This window comes from Leuresthes tenuis, unplaced genomic scaffold (genome assembly GCF_036924035.1).
Source record: "Leuresthes tenuis unplaced genomic scaffold, fLeuTen1.0.hap1 SCAF_7, whole genome shotgun sequence".
Lineage (NCBI taxonomy): Eukaryota > Metazoa > Chordata > Actinopteri > Atheriniformes > Atherinopsidae > Leuresthes > Leuresthes tenuis.
In genome coordinates this window covers 2,195,153-2,213,990 of record NW_027325361.1, presented here as the reverse complement: position 1 = coordinate 2,213,990, position 18,838 = coordinate 2,195,153, and the positions used below count along the sequence as shown (strand labels likewise).

General features: G+C 45.3%; 1 protein-coding gene across 2 annotated transcripts in view; it reads right to left on the bottom strand.

Annotated features, from left to right (window-relative positions):
• Window positions 1-715: 715 nt before the first annotated feature.
• The window catches only part of cdc14ab (cell division cycle 14Ab), a 34,157-nt gene continuing 16,034 nt past the window's right edge, over window positions 716-18,838 (bottom strand). Inside the window, exons 7-16 of one of the 2 annotated variants that reach the window (XM_072388870.1) lie at window positions 17,954-18,016; window positions 16,922-17,009; window positions 15,139-15,369; window positions 14,009-14,147; window positions 10,271-10,436; window positions 8,560-8,660; window positions 7,607-7,654; window positions 7,397-7,522; window positions 5,991-6,324; window positions 716-3,486 (exon numbers count right to left, since the gene is read on the bottom strand). In XM_072388870.1, the coding sequence (XP_072244971.1) occupies window positions 3,457-3,486; window positions 5,991-6,324; window positions 7,397-7,522; window positions 7,607-7,654; window positions 8,560-8,660; window positions 10,271-10,436; window positions 14,009-14,147; window positions 15,139-15,369; window positions 16,922-17,009; window positions 17,954-18,016 (1,326 nt within the window). In that variant the 3' untranslated portion in view covers window positions 716-3,456. The remainder of the gene's footprint in view (window positions 3,487-5,990; window positions 6,325-7,396; window positions 7,523-7,606; window positions 7,655-8,559; window positions 8,661-10,270; window positions 10,437-14,008; window positions 14,148-15,138; window positions 15,370-16,921; window positions 17,010-17,953; window positions 18,017-18,838) is intronic. The other variant, XM_072388871.1, reaches the window with a different exon arrangement.

Below are 18,838 nucleotides of genomic sequence, written 5' to 3'. Positions count from 1 at the left end.
CTGCAGGCCGCCACACCTCTCGCATCATCTCCCTTTCTTTCCTTTCCCTTCCCTCCCCCCCTCTGGCTGAAAGCCTGAGTGTTCTCATGAATATAAAGCTGATCGGGGGGGGTTTCCACAAACAAATCAGCCAAAACATCCACTTTAACTTCTTCATTTTTGGTAAAAAATGACATTAAATTAGAGAACAGAAACAAATCATCGTGTTTTCAACCTAAAAACACTTTTTTAAAGACTATTTAACTCTTTTATGGAAATGTTTTTACCATTTTATCGGGTTAAAAATAAGACTTTCCACATTTAAAAACACTAAAGACAGGAATAAAAATTAAACTTTCCATGTTTTTACGATTCCTCTGTTTCATGATCAGCAGCTGATGTTTGGATTGTTGCTTTATTCACAAAAAATGGTAAAATATTGCTCTTTTTTTCCCATTTTTGATTTCTGATGGACTGTACCATTATCAGGCAGCCGGGGGGGGGGGGACCTTCCCCAGAACAAGCAACACACTCATTTAAACATAAATGTAGTTTTTTTTCCTGGACAAAGAACCTCAGAGTTACACGGACCTGAAATCATTTAAAGTTTTAATTCTTCTTCTTGTCAAATAAACACATTTTATGGTTTCAAGCAGTAAAATTAACCTCAAAATGAGCTCATCGTGCCGTTGAGCCGATAAATGAGCAGCAAAAAAAAACACAGAAACAGTAAAAATCCAGAAGAACCGTTTTATTTTCTGTTATTGATCAGTTCAAAGAAATAAAATCTACATTATTTTCTCACTTTTCCCTTAAAAGACTTCAGTTAAATACAGAATCAGCTTCATTTCAGGGATAAATTAACATGATAAAAAACCTTCAAACAAAGTGTTTTAAGGCACTTTGAGCCTCTTTAACTCAAGCTGCTGTTTCCATGACGCCTCAGCGACTTTTAAGCTCTAAAAACAAAACGCACCGATGATGTCATCAGAGAAGGTGCTAAAACTGCTCTGATGTCATCAGCCTGACGTTCGTCCTCCGTGCAACGAGGAAAAGTTTGATTCGCCGCGGTCCCGCCCCCCCACGGACGCATTAATCAGTTTAACTCCACATGTCTGTGATGTCACAGGTAGCTTGAGCCAGTCAGCAGCCGTCACCTGTAACCACATGTCTGTGATGTCACAGGTAGCTTGAGCCAATCAGCAGCCGTCACCTGTAACCACATGTCTGTGATGTCACAGGTAGCTTGAGCCAATCAGCAGCCGTCACCTGTAACCACACGAGTCTGTGATGTCACAGGTAGCTTGAGCCAGTCAGCAGCCGTCACCTGTAACCACACGAGTCTGTGATGTCACAGGTAGCTTGAGCCAGTCAGCAGCCGTCACCTGTAACCACACGAGTCTGTGATGTCACAGGTAGCTTGAGCCAGTCAGCAGCCGTCACCTGTAACCACACGAGTCTGTGATGTCACAGGTAGCTTGAGCCAATCAGCAGCAGTCACCTGTAACCACACGAGTCTGTGATGTCACAGGTAGCTTGAGCCAATCAGCAGCCGTCACCTGTAACCACACCAGTCTGTGATGTCACAGGTAGCTTGAGCCAATCAGCAGCCGTCACCTGTAACCACGTCTGTGATGTCACAGGTAGCTTGAGCCAATCAGCAGCCGTCACCTGTAACCACATGTCTGTGATGTCACAGGTAGCTTGAGCCAATCAGCAGCCGTCACCTGTAACCACATGTCTGTGATGTCACAGGTAGCTTGAGCCAGTCAGCAGCCGTCACCTGTAACCACACGAGTCTGTGATGTCATAGGTAGCTTGAGCCAATCAGCAGCCGTCACCTGTAACCACATGTCTGTGATGTCACAGGTAGCTTGAGCCAATCAGCAGCCGTCACCTGTAACCACGAGTCTGTGATGTCACAGGTAGCTTGAGCCACTCAGCAGCCGTCACCTGTAACCACACGAGTCTGTGATGTCACAGGTAGCTTGAGCCACTCAGCAGCCGTCACCTGTAACCACACGAGTCTGTGATGTCACAGGTAGCTTGAGCCACTCAGCAGCCGTCACCTGTAACCACACGAGTCTGTGATGTCACAGGTAGCTTGAGCCAGTCAGCAGCCGTCACCTGTAACCACACGAGTCTGTGATGTCACAGGTAGCTTGAGCCAGTCAGCAGCCGTCACCTGTAACCACACGAGTCTTTCAGTCCCGTTTGAACTTACGGCATCTTCGTTCCAGAGAGCATGAAGGCTCGCCACGCCGCGTTAAACGCTCGAGCGCCATCTTGTAGGGACGGCCTCTATCGCTTGGTTAGTTTTGTTTGGTTAATAACGGTTAAATCTCGCGGAAAAGTAAAGAAATAAAAGGATTAACTGTCAAAAGGAACGAACTCTTGGTTTTTATGTCAAAACTAAAGATGCGTTTTGTTCTGGAAACTCATCAGAAACAAGTTTTTTTAACAGAAATCGGGTGAAATGTGATTTTAGAGGCCGAAGCAACAGTTTAAAAGTATTAAAATGATTCTGAGGTTTGGGTTCAGAGCCAATCAGAGCCTCTCCAGGGTCCTTACAGGCGTTACGCTGCCTTCAGTGGCAGCTGGGAACTCTCAGGTTTCCAATCTCTGACCCGGAAATCTAGCCACAAGGCGTCTGATTTCCCAGTCGATAAATTTGGGTAAAATGCCCCCAGAAAAGCAGCTTCTGTGGCAATAAAAATGATTTTCAAAGGTCTAAAGAGACCCGATTTTACGCTCCAACATCCTGTTTCTGAGGTCTTCATTTACAAGCATTAACCGAGCTCTCAGGGTCGAGTCGGTGTGGTAAAAACACGGTACCTGATACCTGAGCTGCTGATGTCTGGATCCTCCAGAGCGACAGATTTCTGCCATCACTGATGAATCTTTTCTAAATGACGGTTTAACTTACAGTCAACGAGCTACGACTGCCGAACCCGGTTAGAAAATGACATCATCGCCTATCGCTACATTCAATTCTTGGTGTTGATCGAGAGGCACAAAAACGAAGCGTCTTAAAGGCCGAGCGGCGGCTTTAATCCCCTGAGTTTAGCTGCTGGCGTCCTGTTTCTGGGTCCCTTCTTCTTCTTCATTTATCATTATTGCTGCAGATGAGAATTATAAGAAAACCTGCCGGTAAACGGATCAGGTTGGACGGAAATACTGTATCCGATGCTTCATTTTTATCAAAAAAAACCTCTGAATTATGGTTAAAACGAAAAAAATAGTTCCTCTTCTGTCACAAATAAGAAATATAAAATTATCTCTCATGTAAATATATATCTCAGCCAAACACGCGTGTAGATTACATCATATTTACAGTCAAGCTCATTTACATACAGTATGAACAGGGAGGAGATTCAGTCCTGACAGAAGCCTGATGGACACGCTTCCCCTTCAGCGTCCAACACCAGAGGATTCTGGGAGATGTGGGCGGAGCCTCCTCAGGTCAGACCTGTGGTTTTAGTACTGGATGTACTCAGACTGAAGAGACTGAAAGACAAAACACGACAAGAAGGCTGAATTTCCTGGGTTCACATTTAGCAAAGAGGTCATCGTGTGGAAGCGGAAATTCCAGATCAACTCTGAACGCATCGTTAACAAAACGCTGGATCTGTCACAGCTGCTCTGTCGGTGCAGCTTCCCTCACGTTTATGGAGAGAAAACTGTCAGAGGGGCGAGTTTTCTGCAGCTTTACGGGACCAAAAAGGGGCAACGCAGTGTTTCCAGACAACTTAAAACACAATAAAGAGGAAATAAATGAAGGAAAAGCGTCGATGTGGGAGAGCAGAAGAAGTCAGACATGCAGGCGACAGCTGTGACGGCTCAGGTTAGAGTTAAAGTTTATCTTCAGCTTCAGTCTGTTAGAACAGCTAAATTCATCATGTGACCTCAGTGTGACCTCAGTGTGACCTCAGAGTGACCTCAGAGTGACCTCAGAGTGACCTCAGTGTGACCTCTGTGACCTCAGAGTGACCTCAGTGTGACCTCAGAGTGACCTCAGAGTGACCTCAGTGTGACCTCAGAGTGACCTCAGTGTGACCTCAGAGTGACCTCAGAGTGACCTCAGTGTGACCTCAGTGTGACCTCAGTGTGACCTCAGTGTGACCTCAGAGTGACCTCACCTACATGCGTTTGTGGACTTGGAGAAAGTTTATAACCGAGTCCCCTGGAGTGCAGAGTTCTGCGGGTTAACCGGTTCCTGTAGAACCAAAGTCAGAGCTGTGTCCTCAGTCTGGGTCCAGAGTGGTTCTGGTTAACGGTTGGACTCCACCAGGACTGCCCCTCGTCTCCGGTCCTGTTTGTGGTTTTTATGGATCTGGAGGTGTAGTCGGGGGGAGGAGGGCGTCTGGTTCTGAACCTCAGGGTTCCATCTCTGCTTTCTGCAGATGATGTGGTTCTGTTGGGTTCTTCAGGACCTTCAGTTCACAGCTGAGTGTGAAGCAGCTCCTCCAGATCCGAGGCCCTGGTTCTGAACCTCCGGGTCGGGCTGAGTCTCTGCCTCAGCTGGAGCAGTTTCAGCATCTCTGGTTCTGGTTCTGAGTGATGCTGAGTTGGATCAGAGATGGACAGACGGATCGGGGCTTCGTCAGCAGTAATGAGGGCGCTGCTCCGGTTCGTTTGGTGAAGCTGAGCCGGAAGGAGAAGCTTTCAGGTTCCTGCTCCATCTTTGTTCCAACCCTCACCTGAGCTCACAGATCTGGGTTCTGACCCAAAGAAGGAGGTCGTGGATACAAGCGGGTGAAATGAGTTCCTTTAGAGGGGGGCGGGGCACAGCCTTAGAGATAGGGGGAGGAGCTCCACCATCCAGAGGGAGGAGCTCCACCATCTGGTGGGAGGAGCTCCACCACACAGGGGGAGCTTCATCATACAGGAGGAGGAGCTACATCGTACAGGGGGAGGTGCTCCACCACACGGGGGGGAGGAGCTGCAGCATCTGGGGGAGGAGCTCCACCGTACAGGGGGAGGTGCTCCACCGCACGGGGGGAGGAGCTCCACCATCTGGGGGAGGAACTCCATTATCTGAGGAAGCTCGGAGTTGAGCCGCTGCTCCTCCACATAGAAAGGAGTCAGCTGAGGTGGTTCCTCTGGTTCGGATGCCTCCTGGGAGGAGGCCCCGGGTCAGAACCAGAACCCACTGGAGGGATTATATATCCCATCTGACGCCTGGAGCCTCATTCTGCTGCTCAAAGACCTGAGAGGATCCACCGATTTATTTCTCACGGGACTCGTCTCCATCGATCATCTCAGAACTTTGTGCTGAACGAACAGAACTCCTCTCAGCACAAATTTACTGTCCGAACGGGGAAATCACTGGACCGTCTGAGCCTTTTAAACCTCAGCAGGTTCCTCCGCTCAGCAGCAGCTTCAGGTTAGTGTGAATCAGTTACATTTAGACAATCAGACACCCAGAAACCTGCCGACTTTCACCTCCCACCGATGAACACGCTCAGAACCACAGCTGGAAAGATTTAACACGAGTTACATCACATTTAAACCCCTTAATTCGTCAGATCAAAGATGGCTGAGCGTGCTCATAATGACGAGGTGTCCCTTCGGGCTGTGAATCTGTACGATTTAGTGGTTTTAAGACCAAGAAAAATCAGCTTTGGAGGCGTTTTTTGTGGTGCCAGAGCTCGGAAACGAGCTGTGAGACCGTGATGCGACACCTTGTCATGTGACCTGCCGTTACTGAGCCGTCAGAAGAGTTGATCATGGGTGGAAAGAGCTGAACAGCAGGAAGTCAGAGGTCAGAAACCAGCAGGAATCATCGGATTTTAACCCTTTAACTTCCACACTGAGACCAAATTGTCTCTTGGCGTGTTTTTGTGAAAAACGGGACGTTAAAGGGTTAAAGAGCCGTGTTTTCATTGGCTGAGAGGCAGCTCCAAAGCGGTGAGAGAAAAATGCTGCATCCAGCGTGTTAGTGATGTCATGACGCAAAGAACCAATCAGCAAAGAGGGGGGCGGAGCTGCTGCTGTGTCAGAGGACTTACAGGTATGGAGCGGCTCAGGTAGCGTCCCGAGGGGCCCTTCATGGCGCTGTAAGCCCCGCGGACCCTGTAGGCGCCGAAGTCCTGAGGCCCCTGTCGAATGAAGCCTTTCCCTGCGGGGGGCGCCACGCAGCCGCCGTAGGGGCCGCTGTTGTTGTTGACCTCGTGCTGCATGCTGCGAGGTCCGTTACCAAAGCAAGACAGAGAGGCTGGGGCCAGAGATGAGGGGGAGGAGCTTAAAGAGGAGGAAGAGGAGTACGGGGCCTTCCTGTCGTCCTCGACCTCTGCGGCGTACAGATTGCTGAGAGAGCTGGCCAATCGCGAGCCGAGAGCCGAGCTGAGGTCAGCGGGGGGGCGGGGCACATACGACAAACATGAACAACATGAAACAAACACAAACTGCAGCTGATCCGAGGTCAGAAGCCGTCAAACTGACTCACAAATCCGACCAATGACGTCATCAAGAAAAACAAAAACGTTTCTTCATCAACATCAAACATGTTTTTCAGTTTAATCTCAAATGATGTTTGATCACTGAATCAGAACCAGTTTGAACCAGTTTAAACCGGATTAAAATTAGATCTGAATGATTAATTTAAAATGAATCTATACCAGAATAAACCTGAATTTAATCCTAAACAAGATCAGAATTAAAAAATCTGGATTAAAATCTGATTTAAAGCCATTTTAGGATCAAACCAGAAACTGAAAACCATCTTTAATCTGATATAAATAAAAAAAACAAGCTGCACATGAGCTCTTATAAACAATAAATAATAAATAAGGTACGACAGGTGGGTATGAAACTGAAAAAGTATAGAAAAAAAGAAAAAATTGAAAAACAAACAAAGGAAAGAAAAGAAAGGAGAAAAAAAGAAAAGAAACAAATAAAGAAAAAAGAGAAACAAACAAACAAACAAAAGAGGAAGAAATAAACAAATAAAGAAGAAAAAACAGAAAAATAAACAAAAAAAGGAAAAAAGAGAAAGAAAAGAAACAAACAAACAAAGAAACAAATAAAGAAGAAAAAACAGAAAAATAAACAAAAAAAGGAAAAAAGAGAAAGAAAAGAAACAAACAAACAAAGAAACAAATAAAGAAGAAAAGAGAAAAAGAAACAAAAAGGAAAAAAGAGAAAGAAAGAAAGAAAAGAGAAAGAAGGAAAGAAAGAAAGGAAAGAAACAAGCCAAAGAAAGGAAAGAAACAAACAAAGAAAGGAAAGAAACAAACTAAACAAAGGAAAGAAACAAACGAAACAAAGGAAAGAAAGAAAGAAAGAAAGAAAGAAAAGAAACAAACGAAAGAAGGACGACATGCTGAAGTCAGACTGATGAAGAGGAAGGACGGGGGGATAAGGTGATGAAGAGGAAGGACGGGGGGGGGATAAGGTGATGAAGACGAGCTCTGACCTCCTGATGTTGGACCCTGGTGTCGAGTTCCTGCCGATCCTCTTGGCTGCAGCAGAAGCAGAGGATGCTGGGAACTTGGGGGACTTGAGGGGGGAGGCGGAGCCTTGGCCGGCGCCCAACGACAACCTGAACAGAGACGCACGATCAATACGATCAATACGATCAATACGTTTGTTCATCATGGATTAAACGTGTGGAGGCAGACGGTACCTGAGCGGCTGAGAGGAGGAGCGGCTGTGCATCTTCACCTCCTCCACCCTGAAATCAAACACATCTGTCAGCTCCACCCGTCTGAGTCACATCAGCGGCTCAGACTAAACGCTGGCGGCTCAGACTAAACGCTGGCGGCTCGGACTAAACGCTGGCGGCTCAGACTAAACGCTGGCGGCTCGGACTAAACGCTGGCGGCTTGGACTAAACGCTGGCGGCTCAGACTAAACGCTGGCGGCTCAGACTAAACGCTGGCGGCTCAGACTAAACGCTGGCGGCTCAGACTAAACGCTGGCGGCTCAGACTAAACGCTGGCACCTGGAAGTCCTGCTTCTGAGTCCGTTTCTCCAGCGTATCTCAGCTTTTTAAGCTAAAACCTTTCTTCCTGAGGCGGGCTTTTAAACTCTAACTGTTTTACGCTGCATTTTATCTTTGCTCTCGTGTTTTTTGAAGCACTTTTAACCTGTAGAAAACCTGAAGAAAATCGAGTTCTCACATTTTAAATCATCGTGATGCATCTAAACATAGATTTGACGCCACACCTCAGTACCACGATGAGGTCGAGTCTACAAATCCTTTATCAAACTTTATAAGCTTCACAACAAAGAGGTGAATAAACAAAAATAAATGACAACAAATAACAAAAATAGTCATTTTTCTATTTTTTGGTTGATTTTTTAATTTTTTAAAACTTAAAATCATCCAAAAACCTATTTAAATGACTCGTTATAGAGCAGAAAAGGTGGTGGTTTCTTCTGAAAACATGATATTTATGCAGAGTGGGTGAAATGTTACATTATGAATGAATAATTAAATAAGGGGTTAAAAAAGTAGCATAAATAAACTTTACTGATTTGTTTTGTTTGTCCATAATAATAATCTCAGGAATGACTAACAGGAGTTCATCCTGGTGCTCTGGTTCAGTCTCACGGTTCTGGTTCTGGTGGCAGTACCTCAGGACTGTGGTGGTGGCTGGACGGGGAGGACGGCGGCTCTTCAGGGCTCTCAGCTTGTCTCCCTGCGTCAGGCCCGGCCCGCCATCAGTCAGCTCCCCCTGGAAGGTAAAACAAACTTATCATAACTGATCCAGAAAGGATAAACTCTGGTTCTGATGGAAACAAAGCTCCCTCCATAAAATAATCCCAGATTTAATGAATCCATACAAGAACACTGGAAAGAGATTTCCATCATCGGGAGTCTCCAGGTTCTAATCTGAAGAGTGAAACAGATGTTAAAGTTTCACGCTTTGATTCCATCAGCGACGCCTCGTGGTCGCTGAGTTGATCTCAGAGAGGAAGCAGCACAAATGGCGCCACAAATACTTTTTATAAAGACAACAGGGAGGAAAAGGCAGCAGAAAAAGGGGCGAAATATGACAAAAGGGATGATGAGATGAAACGTCGCCACCGTGTGGCGTTCAAAGGATGAGAAACAATCTGAATTCTGCCGTTTAACCTTTTAAAGGGGAACTCCAGTATTTTTAAACCTTATTTCTGGCATGAAATACATTAATCTGCTCACCGAGAACAGTTTGGTGAAAGTCGGCGTCCTTCAGAAGATATTTAGATAACTGGAGATCCATATAACGGAGTGAACGGGGCTTAGAGGATGCAGCCTCTAAATAAGGCATTATCTGTCTTTATTTCACCAATACTTTAAGAAGAATGAATGAACGAACGTGTGCTATAGCTCTGTTAGCTCATAGCTGCTGTTATGTGGCTACTTGCAGCTATAGGAGAGCTAACGGAGGGATTTCTACACAGGCACTCTACTGGGACCACTTCATCCACACGCCCCCCTGCAGCACAGTTTATTCACTCCGTGCTCTGTGACAGTCGGCTAACTTCACACAGAGTTTGCTGCTGATAGTTTTGTGCAACATGGCAGGATATTTATCAGATTTTGACCACTTTGAGTAAGATGGACGTTCTTACCGGAGTGAATAAGCTGTAGACGAGTGTGTAGAAAGCCTCTATAAGCCCCCCGATAGCCACCAATAACAACAACACAGCAGCTATGAGCTAACAGAGCTATGAGCTAACAGAGCTATAGCACACGTTCATTCATTCATTCTTCTTAAAGTATTGGTGAAATAAAGACAGATAATGCCTTATTTAGAGGCTGCATCCTCTAAGCCCCGTTCACTCCGTTATATGGATCTCCAGTTATCTAAATATCTTCTGAAGGACGCCGACTTTCACCAAACTGTTCTCGGTGAGCAGATGAACGTATTTCATGCCAGAAATAAGGTTTAAAAACACAGGAAGTTCCCCTTTAAGCTCCTCCACCCTGAATAAAACGGGTCCCACATTAACATTAACTCTCTACCATCAGAATTATGCCTCAAAATAAAATAAATCAAATAATAAAACGCTGCATCAGTGACGGCCTTCAGAGGAAACGTTTAAACCAAGACGTCCGGGTGAGATTTGCAGAAAATGACTAACAAGAGAAGACGTTTTGGTTCAAATCTTGGCGAGACTTTCCCTCAGAGTGACGGATCAGAACCTGTTGCCCTTTATCGGGTCGACCGAAGATAAAAGTGAAGATAAACGTCCCACCAATGACTTCCTGGAACTATCTGCGCGAATCACGACACGATCGAGCATCTCAGTAACAACGGGAAAAGGTGGGCGTCTGAATAAGGCTGGAAACGGGTCTGACCTCATGCAGATGGTCGGCGCTCTGCGATCTGAGCACGCCGCTGCTGTAGGTGGAGCTTAAGGACAGCTCGTCCATGCTGCTGATGAGGTGAGGCACCGCCTTCTCCTCCAGCTTCGCCTTCTGGGAGCGCTGACCGTCGCCCTGGAGCCAGAGCGCCGCCTGCTTCCTGTTGAACACACAAACGCTCAGTTTTCTGTGACAAATCTGCTGGATTTAGATGTGTCGTCAGCTGCGGTTTGTCTTTCAGGGTCCTAATAACACGGCTTTAAACGCAGGATATCACCAGTGAGCCGTTTAAACATCATCTCTTTGCTTCGGTCTTTAAAAAATAAGTGAAACTAAAGTGTGAGCTCAGAAAAATGAAAAATCTGACACAAACTGTGGGGATTTGTAATGAAAGTGATGATAACTGATGAGGATTTCTTCAGCTGCAGAGTTCAGACTCAGAAACACGGGACAGAGCCGATAAAAACAAACATCCACCTCATTTCCACTCCATTGTGTAGAAGCAGAGTCAGCAGAAAACCAGGTGAAGGTTAAGGAGAGAAACCAGTAAAAGCTGTTTACCTGCCGCAGCTCAGTCATCCTTCACCAACAAATATGTCGTCGTGTTCATTTAACCCCGAAATGTCCTGCTCTCTGTTTTATCAAAGACTGGCTGAAGGGAACCGTCTAAAACTTGGTTTATGTGCGTAAAGATGAAACAAAGTTGGTGTTATGACATGTTTTTTTCTCAGTGTGGAGGTTAAATGTCAAAAGAATCAATAAGTTTGAGATTTAAAGACACTCGGATGTCAAAGTTCAGCCGAAGCGTCTTCTTTGACCTCACAAGTGATGGATTCCAGATTTAAAACACGGATCAAAAGAACCCGACAAAATATACGAATCAAACCTTTTGGAGGATTTTAATTCAACTGTTTCATTTAATAGGAAAAACACAAAGAAATTAATCAGATATGACACAAAATAGACCTAAAAACTGATGAAATAGAGGTAGAAAAACAGTGGAAACGTGAATAAAATGAATCACAGTTAATAGTTTAATCTCCTCCGGCTGCTTTGAGCCTTTGAGGACTTCTAATAATGAAAAATAACTGCAGCTCGGAGCCTCGTTGTGGACCATTTTATTCCAGTTTTCACCATAAATCTGAACTTTTAGCCGTTTGCTGATTGATTTTAAGATTCTTTTACTGCTTTTTGAGGCTCTTCATCCAAAATATTGATCCGATTTGCTTTTGGTGAATGAACCTCCTGCAGCTGGTCTTTTATTTACTTTGAGCCTATAGGCTCATTCCCACTGTAGGAACCGTTTGTAGTTCCTAGAACCTTTTCAGGAATGGGGCCGTTGTTTCGTGCATTCGGACATACGGGAACTAGGGACCACGGCCCTCGGGAACTAGGGACCGCGGCCCTCGGGAACTAGGGACCGCGGCCCTCGGGAACTAGGGACCACGGCCCTCGGGAACTAGGGACCATTTCAGCTCCTTCAGGGTCTTTTCTGGGTTCCATAGCAACATGACGTAGGTGTTTGGTGGCTGTAGCTCCGCCCCTTGTCTGAAATGTTTCCTCATTCGACACGGACCCAACCGGCGCCTGCTCAATAAGTTAAACTCCTCGTTGTCTCCTTTGTCTGCGGCGCTCTGCTCTCCTTCTTTCCTCCATGAAAGGAAGAAGTATCGCCCGCTGCTGGATTCTCCGTCTCCTGACTCTCGCTGTGAGCTCTTCCAGCCTCCATCTTAGACGCCTGATGTGATCGTCCATGATTAATATCACCGCCATGCAGACCGTGAACACGGCGGCCTCCTCGCTCTCCATGTTAGTGTGGTATACAGTGATATACCAACATTGTTCTTATTTATAGGTTTAATATTATTTGCATTAAGAGAAGGTCGTGAATGTGTTGAAAATTGTGTGTTGTCTGATCGGGAAACGTTCGTTTATTGTTTGTCAAATGGGCTGATGCAGTATCTAAATCTCACCAGCAGAGGGCGCGCTCGCTACTATGAACAGGGACTAGGGAAATCTCGCGAGAATACGCTGAGAGAACGGGAACACACACCTGAGTGTGAAGATGTGTGTGGCGTAAAGCGAGAAATAATATACCTTTTTGGCTTTTTGCAGGTAAGAGAGAAGAGTGGTAATTGTGTGGTTGATGGGTGAATGTGTTAAGTGTGAGTTTATGTTGGATTTTAGACCACATTGTTCAGAAACTTTACTCGTTTATAAAACCTAACGGTCTATCAGTTGATAGTACTCGTTGCCTAGCAACCGCGAGCAAGCGTAAGGCTGGAGAAAGCTATGAGCGGGTGTAAAGAGCCCGGACTGTTCGCATATTGTTAATAGATAAATAAATAAGTTAAGATAGAGACATAATTGATTTAGTTAATGTGATAATTTTGGTAGATATGAATGGCTGATTGTGTGTTGGAGAAACAAATTGATATTTAATGTACAAAATAAGACAACTGGTCTGGAATAGCAATGTAACGGTCATGATTATTGTTTGGATGTTTTGTGCAATGTTCATAATTCATTATTGTTATGTAAATACGCTGAGAGGACGGGAACACACACCCGAATGTGAAGATGTGTGTGGCGTAACGCGAGAAATAATATATATTTTTGGCTTTTTGCAGAACAAAAATAAAAGACTTTCAAATTAAATGTGTAGTGGAGGACAACTTCGATTTGTACCACGCTACATCAGCTTCTTGGTGGTGTTTTCTTCTCCTCTCATTACTTTTCGTGGGGTTTGTTTTGTTGCTGAGTGGCGCTAAAGTAACACGTCTGTCGCAGACGAGCGTCACATCAGTCCCTGTCGAGGTCCCAGACTCATGTGGGAATGCAAAATTAAACAGTTCCCCTGAAGAAGGACAGTTCTTAGAACTAAATTAGAGGTAAACAGTTCTTAGAACGTCTCTGTCCTTTTATTCTCATACAGAGAAATACCGACAGACTCTAAATACAGTAAATATTAAACTTATTGTTCAAGTTTTTTAGAGTAAAAGTCACAGGAAATGCGTGAATATGAACTTTTTCTGCGGATGAATCAGGCTTGAACTCTATATTCTAAAACCCATTAAAGGAGCCAAATTAAACAAATGTGCTGAAAGCTTAATGTGGAACTTTGTGTGATAAGAAATAAATACAGCCAACACAAACAGGGTGGCTGGAAGGAGCAGATACGAACCACAACGAGTGGAAACAGAGGCAGAAACACAACAAGATAGCACTTAGTTTGTTTCTAACTGTGAAACAACTTAGGTTCAACTCCTCAGAGTGAGACCTCTGTGCTGAGCTCAGGGTTTCCAGCAGAGAACAGCGCTGTGAGGTGCAGGAATCCCTCGCCTTCATTTCCCAAAGGTGCTTTTTATGTCATCCAAGTCCAAAACTGGGGTTAGAACTCAGGTGGGCCGAGGTCAGAGGTCTTTAAGTCATGCCGTAGGTTCTCAGGTGGACCGAGGTCAGAGGTCTTTAAGTCATGCTTCAGGTTCTTTTTTAAAATTCTTTTTTGTCATTTTTCTATTTTTGGTTGATTTTTAAATTTTTTTTAACTTAAAATCATCCAAAAACCTATTTAAATGCCTCGTTATAGAGCAGAAAAGGCGGTGGTTTCTTCTGACAGCCACTGTAAATCACCTCAATGAACCAGAAACATGAGGGATATTCATACAGAGTGGGTGAAATGTTACATTATGAATGAATGATTAAATAAAACTGAAACAAAAAGAGACTCACTCTTCCAGGAAGTTCTGCTGTGGGCCAATCACAGAGCCCGGTCTGCAGATCCTGATCCAGGCGATGGCCTCGCCTGCCGTGAAGCGATAATGTTTCATCAGGTAACAGCCAATCAGAGTGCCCGTTCTGCCCAGACCAGCTGACAGAGAGAGAGAGATGAAGCAGTGAGTCAGCAGAGCGGCATCACACAGTTAACCTGACTGTTAACCTTTGCTGGAGGTTTCCGCCTGTCTGTTTGGATCAGAAACACTGAACAGAGCTGCAGATGAACTCATTGACCCGCCACACTCAAACTATCAACCTCATAACTGCTGTGGTCAGACAGACGAGTCTCACATCTGGACAGAGCCAGAACAAACACAGACACCAGTCTGATGACCTGATCCCCGTCCTTTAACCCATTAAAACCTGCCTGCAGCATGAATGCCTGCAGCATTGGTTTCTGCACAGCTCTCTTAAGGTCCCACCACAGCATTTCAGTCAGGCTGAGGTCTGGACTCTGACTGGACCATTGCAACACCTTGATTCTTTTCTTTTTCACACATTCTGCTGTAGATCTGCTGCTGTGTTTGGGATCTTTGTCCTGTTGATGAGCCAGTTTCAGCCCAGCTTTAGCTGTGGGACAGATGGCCTCACATCTGACTCTAGAATACTTTGGTATCCAGAGGAGTTCATGGTGGACTCAATGACTGCAAGGTGCCCAGGTCCTGTGGCTGCAGAACCAGCCCAGATCATCATCAACTAAAGACTCCCAGCTGAAGCTTTAAGACAGGGATGTCAAACTCTGGTCCTCGAGGGCCGCTGTCCGGCAGGTTTTAGATGTTTCATTGCTTCAACGCACCTGAATCAGATCAATGCATCATTAGCAGACTTGTGCAGAACTTAACAATCTTTCAAAGAGATCCATCTAATCTGAATCAGGTGTGTTGAAGCAGGGAAACGTCTAAAACCTGCAGGACAGCGGCCCTCCAGGACCGGACTTTGACATATGTGCTTTAAGAGGTAACAGAGCTCCCTCTGCTGGACAAACTGACAAACTACACCTCACATCTCTGAGGACTGATGGCCAGGCGACATTAACGGGACATTAAAGCAAGCAGGGGGGGGTATAATGACAGGGAGTCTCTCACCTTTACAGTGAACAGCGACGGCGCCGTCAGTGTTCTCACAGATGTGAAGGAAGCGCCGTACGACGAGGTCACTGGGCGTGCTGCCATCTATGAAGAAGAGGTCGCAGTGGTCGAAGCCGGCGTCAGTGAAGCGCTTGGCGTCGTAGATCTTCTTGTTCAGGCGGATCACGGTGGTCACGTTGTGTTTCCTGAAGTAGGGGAAGTAGGCCTCGGGGGCGTGCAGAGGATAACCTGCAGGGGGCGGAGCAACCACGCACATTTTAAACCTTTTATGGAGGTCATGTGAGTCCAGCTGAATTCACTGCACAGACACCGTCTTTAAGCTACTTTAACAGCGTTTTGTGGTTATAAAATCAGGATTTTATTAGAGCAGAGCGACCGCCAGCTGGCGTGTTCAGTCTCGGCTTTCCGCTCATTATTATTTAGGTAATCAATTATTCTATCGATTAATCGAGCAACCTGATAAGAAATACTTATGAAATACTGATTTAAACTCGAAAAAGAGAGACAAACCAATCACAAATGAACCTATAAGCTCCATCAGGCTGTGCCGAATGTATTTTAAAATCTATTTTAAAATCTGTGTTCACTTCCTTTGGGAAATTCACCTGTACTTGGCAGAAAAGTTTAGGGCTGTTCACACCTTCTTGGAAGCATTTATCAGTGTGATTTGCTATCAATTAAAAGAGTAGATCAATAGGTATCATTACCCAGATTCGGGGTCAATATTCCCGTCACACCAACAGCTTTCTGAGGTGGCGTTTTCTGCTCTTAGTTTAGCCTTAATTGAATGGGGAAACACCCCAAAGCTGCACACTGCTTCCTTTTGGGTAGTTCTGGTGATATTTCAACAGAAATTAAAGACTATTTGTCCAACACAATAAACACAAGCTGCCTCAGCTTCCTTCTGTTCTCTGCTAGCATCAGAAACTAGTCCTGGAACTGGTCACTTGGTTCTGCTGTAGTTTATACTCAATACCACGAGATAGAAGACATGTTTTATTTGTATGAGAACCTCCCGATGGATCATTCTGAATGTCTTCACATCCAAAATGTTCCAGTAAACTCATGAATGAAATCAAACGCTGTATCAGAGACGCCGTTAGCTCCTGCAGCTAACAGGAAGTGTTTGGCCGTTGGCTCCTGCAGCTAACAGGAAGTGTTTGACCGTTAGCTCGCGCAGCTAACAGGAAGTGTTTGGCCGTTAGCTCGCGCAGCTAACAGGAAGTGTTTGGCCGTTAGCTCGCGCAGCTAACAGGAAGTGTTTGGCCGTTAGCTCGCGCAGCTAACAGGAAGTGTTTGGCCGTTAGCTCGCGCAGCTAACAGGAAGTGTTTGGCCGTTAGCTCGCGCAGCTAACAGGAAGTGTTTGGCCGTTAGCTCGCGCAGCTAACAGGAAGTGTTTGGCCGTTAGCTCGCGCAGCTAACAGGAAGTGTTTGGCCGTTAGCTCGCGCAGCTAACAGGAAGTGTTTGGCCGTTAGCTCGCGCAGCTAACAGGAAGTGTTTGGCCGTTAGCTCGCGCAGCTAACAGGAAGTGTTTGGCCGTTAGCTCGCGCAGCTAACAGGAAGTGTTTGGCCGTTAGCTCGCGCAGCTAACAGGAAGTGTTTGGCCGTTAGCTCGCGCAGCTAACAGGAAGTGTTTGGCCGTTAGCTCCTGCAGCTAACAGGAAGTGTTTATATGGAAGATGTCCAAATGAAATTTAGAGTATTAAAATGTGTAGTTTAGTTTTTGTTTAGTTATTTAACTTTTTCACGGCAGAGACAGACTGAACATGAACACTCACCGTTCTCTATCTTAGTTTTAGGATGAGGTCCGCTGAAGGCCAGAAACTTTCCCGGGACGATCCAGTTCAGGTCACCGTTCTCCACTCGCTGCCGACAAACAGAGTCAAAGATTAAACATCACAGATGTGGAAGAGCTCCTGCATCGTTACAGATGTGGAAGAGCTCCTGCATCGTTACAGATGTGGAAGAGCTCCTGCATCGTTACAGATGTGGAAGAGCTCCTGCATCGTTACAGATGTGGAAGAGCTCCTGCATCGTTACAGATGTGGAAGAGCTCCTGCATCGTTACAGATGTGGAAGAGGTCCTGCATCGTTACAGATGTGGAGGAGCTCCTGCATCGTTACAGATGTGGAGGAGCTCCTGCATCGTTACAGATGTGGAGGAGCTCCTGCATCGTTACAGATGTGGAGGAGCTCCTGCATCGTTACAGATGTGGAAGAGCTCCTGCATCATTACAGATGTGGAAGAGCTCCTGCATCATTACAGATGTGGAAGAGCTCCTGCATCATTACAGATGTGGAAGAGCTCCTGCATCATTACAGATGTGGAAGAGCTCCTGCATCATTACAGATGTGGAGGAGCTCCTGCAGGTCACACTCGGGTCATGTGGACACAACAAATTAAAGACTCCTGATTATGGATAAAAGTTTAGAGCCATTAAACCTCAACAGATGAATCTGCAGCTCTGGATGTTCTTCCTGCTGTTTTAGACTTGGTTAAATACCCTCATCATCCTGAGGGGGGCGCCACAGTCTATATTTTTAACTATGAGACATCACTCAGCTTCACAAACCCTTCTTCTTGCTGCTGAATGAACATTTTAACAATAAAAACTCAGCTGAGTTCGATCCGTTTCTGCTTTTCTGTCTTTCTGAGTTTGTTTTCAGTTTCTGATCAAACACCCGGACTGCCTGAGACGACCCAATGACCCGTTGACAGGTTTTTCTTCCCACTAAATCATTTACGACTCTGCAGCTCCACAAAGGCGACACGCTGCTGCCCTATGAGGCGGGTCGGTGCTGGGTTTTACCTCGTAGTGTTCGTACTCGTCCACGTCGAACGTCTCAAAGTTGAAGAAGCCGTGCTGCAGAGCCTGAAAAACACAAAGAAAACAGATTCAACAGATAAAAACTGTTTTTAACACTTACTTTTTCCAGATAAAGTGTTTAAAGAGTGTCTAATACGTGTTTATTTGTGAGTTTCCATGTGGAGACACCACCTCAGCCAGTAAGAACATGACTGAAATGGCATCTTTCACAGACTCTGCAGTAAGAAACAGCTTCTCTGTGGACAGGCTGCCTGTTTTATTGAGAACTGGAAGGCAAAAAGTGCTGAATTCACCCAGCGACGGGACGATTTAGCATGTGACCGTCTGTAAATGTCCTTTAAATCAATGCTGAATTTAAATAAAAACAAAAAACAGCTGATACAATCTGCTCAAGTTAACAAAAATATAGAAAAAAAGCTTTAAATATCAACTAAAAAGGCACAAAAAGGGAAATAATGCAGGTTTACAGCCACCAAATTAAATTAACTCACATTTTAGATGTAACACAACACAAATTTGGACAAAAAACGAGGTTCAGGGTCCTGTGAGCTGAGACAGTTAGAGGTCAAACTAGCTATTAGACTGAAGAACGACCTCCTGAGAAGTTCATTTGGCACACATCAGTAACTTAATAATGTGTAATAAGTGTAAACTATTAACCAGATCAGATTATCTGACGCATGCATCAGTAATCAGCCACTGGTCCACTTCAGGGCTCTAACACGTATTCATTAAAACTTCCATGTAGAAACACTCAGTGACGACTTGTTCAAATCGACTCTGATCAAGATTATCAGACAGCTGCTGTCCTCTGATTGGCTGCCGTCACCCTGCTCTGTACAACAGCTTCTCTCAGCACGCTGAGCT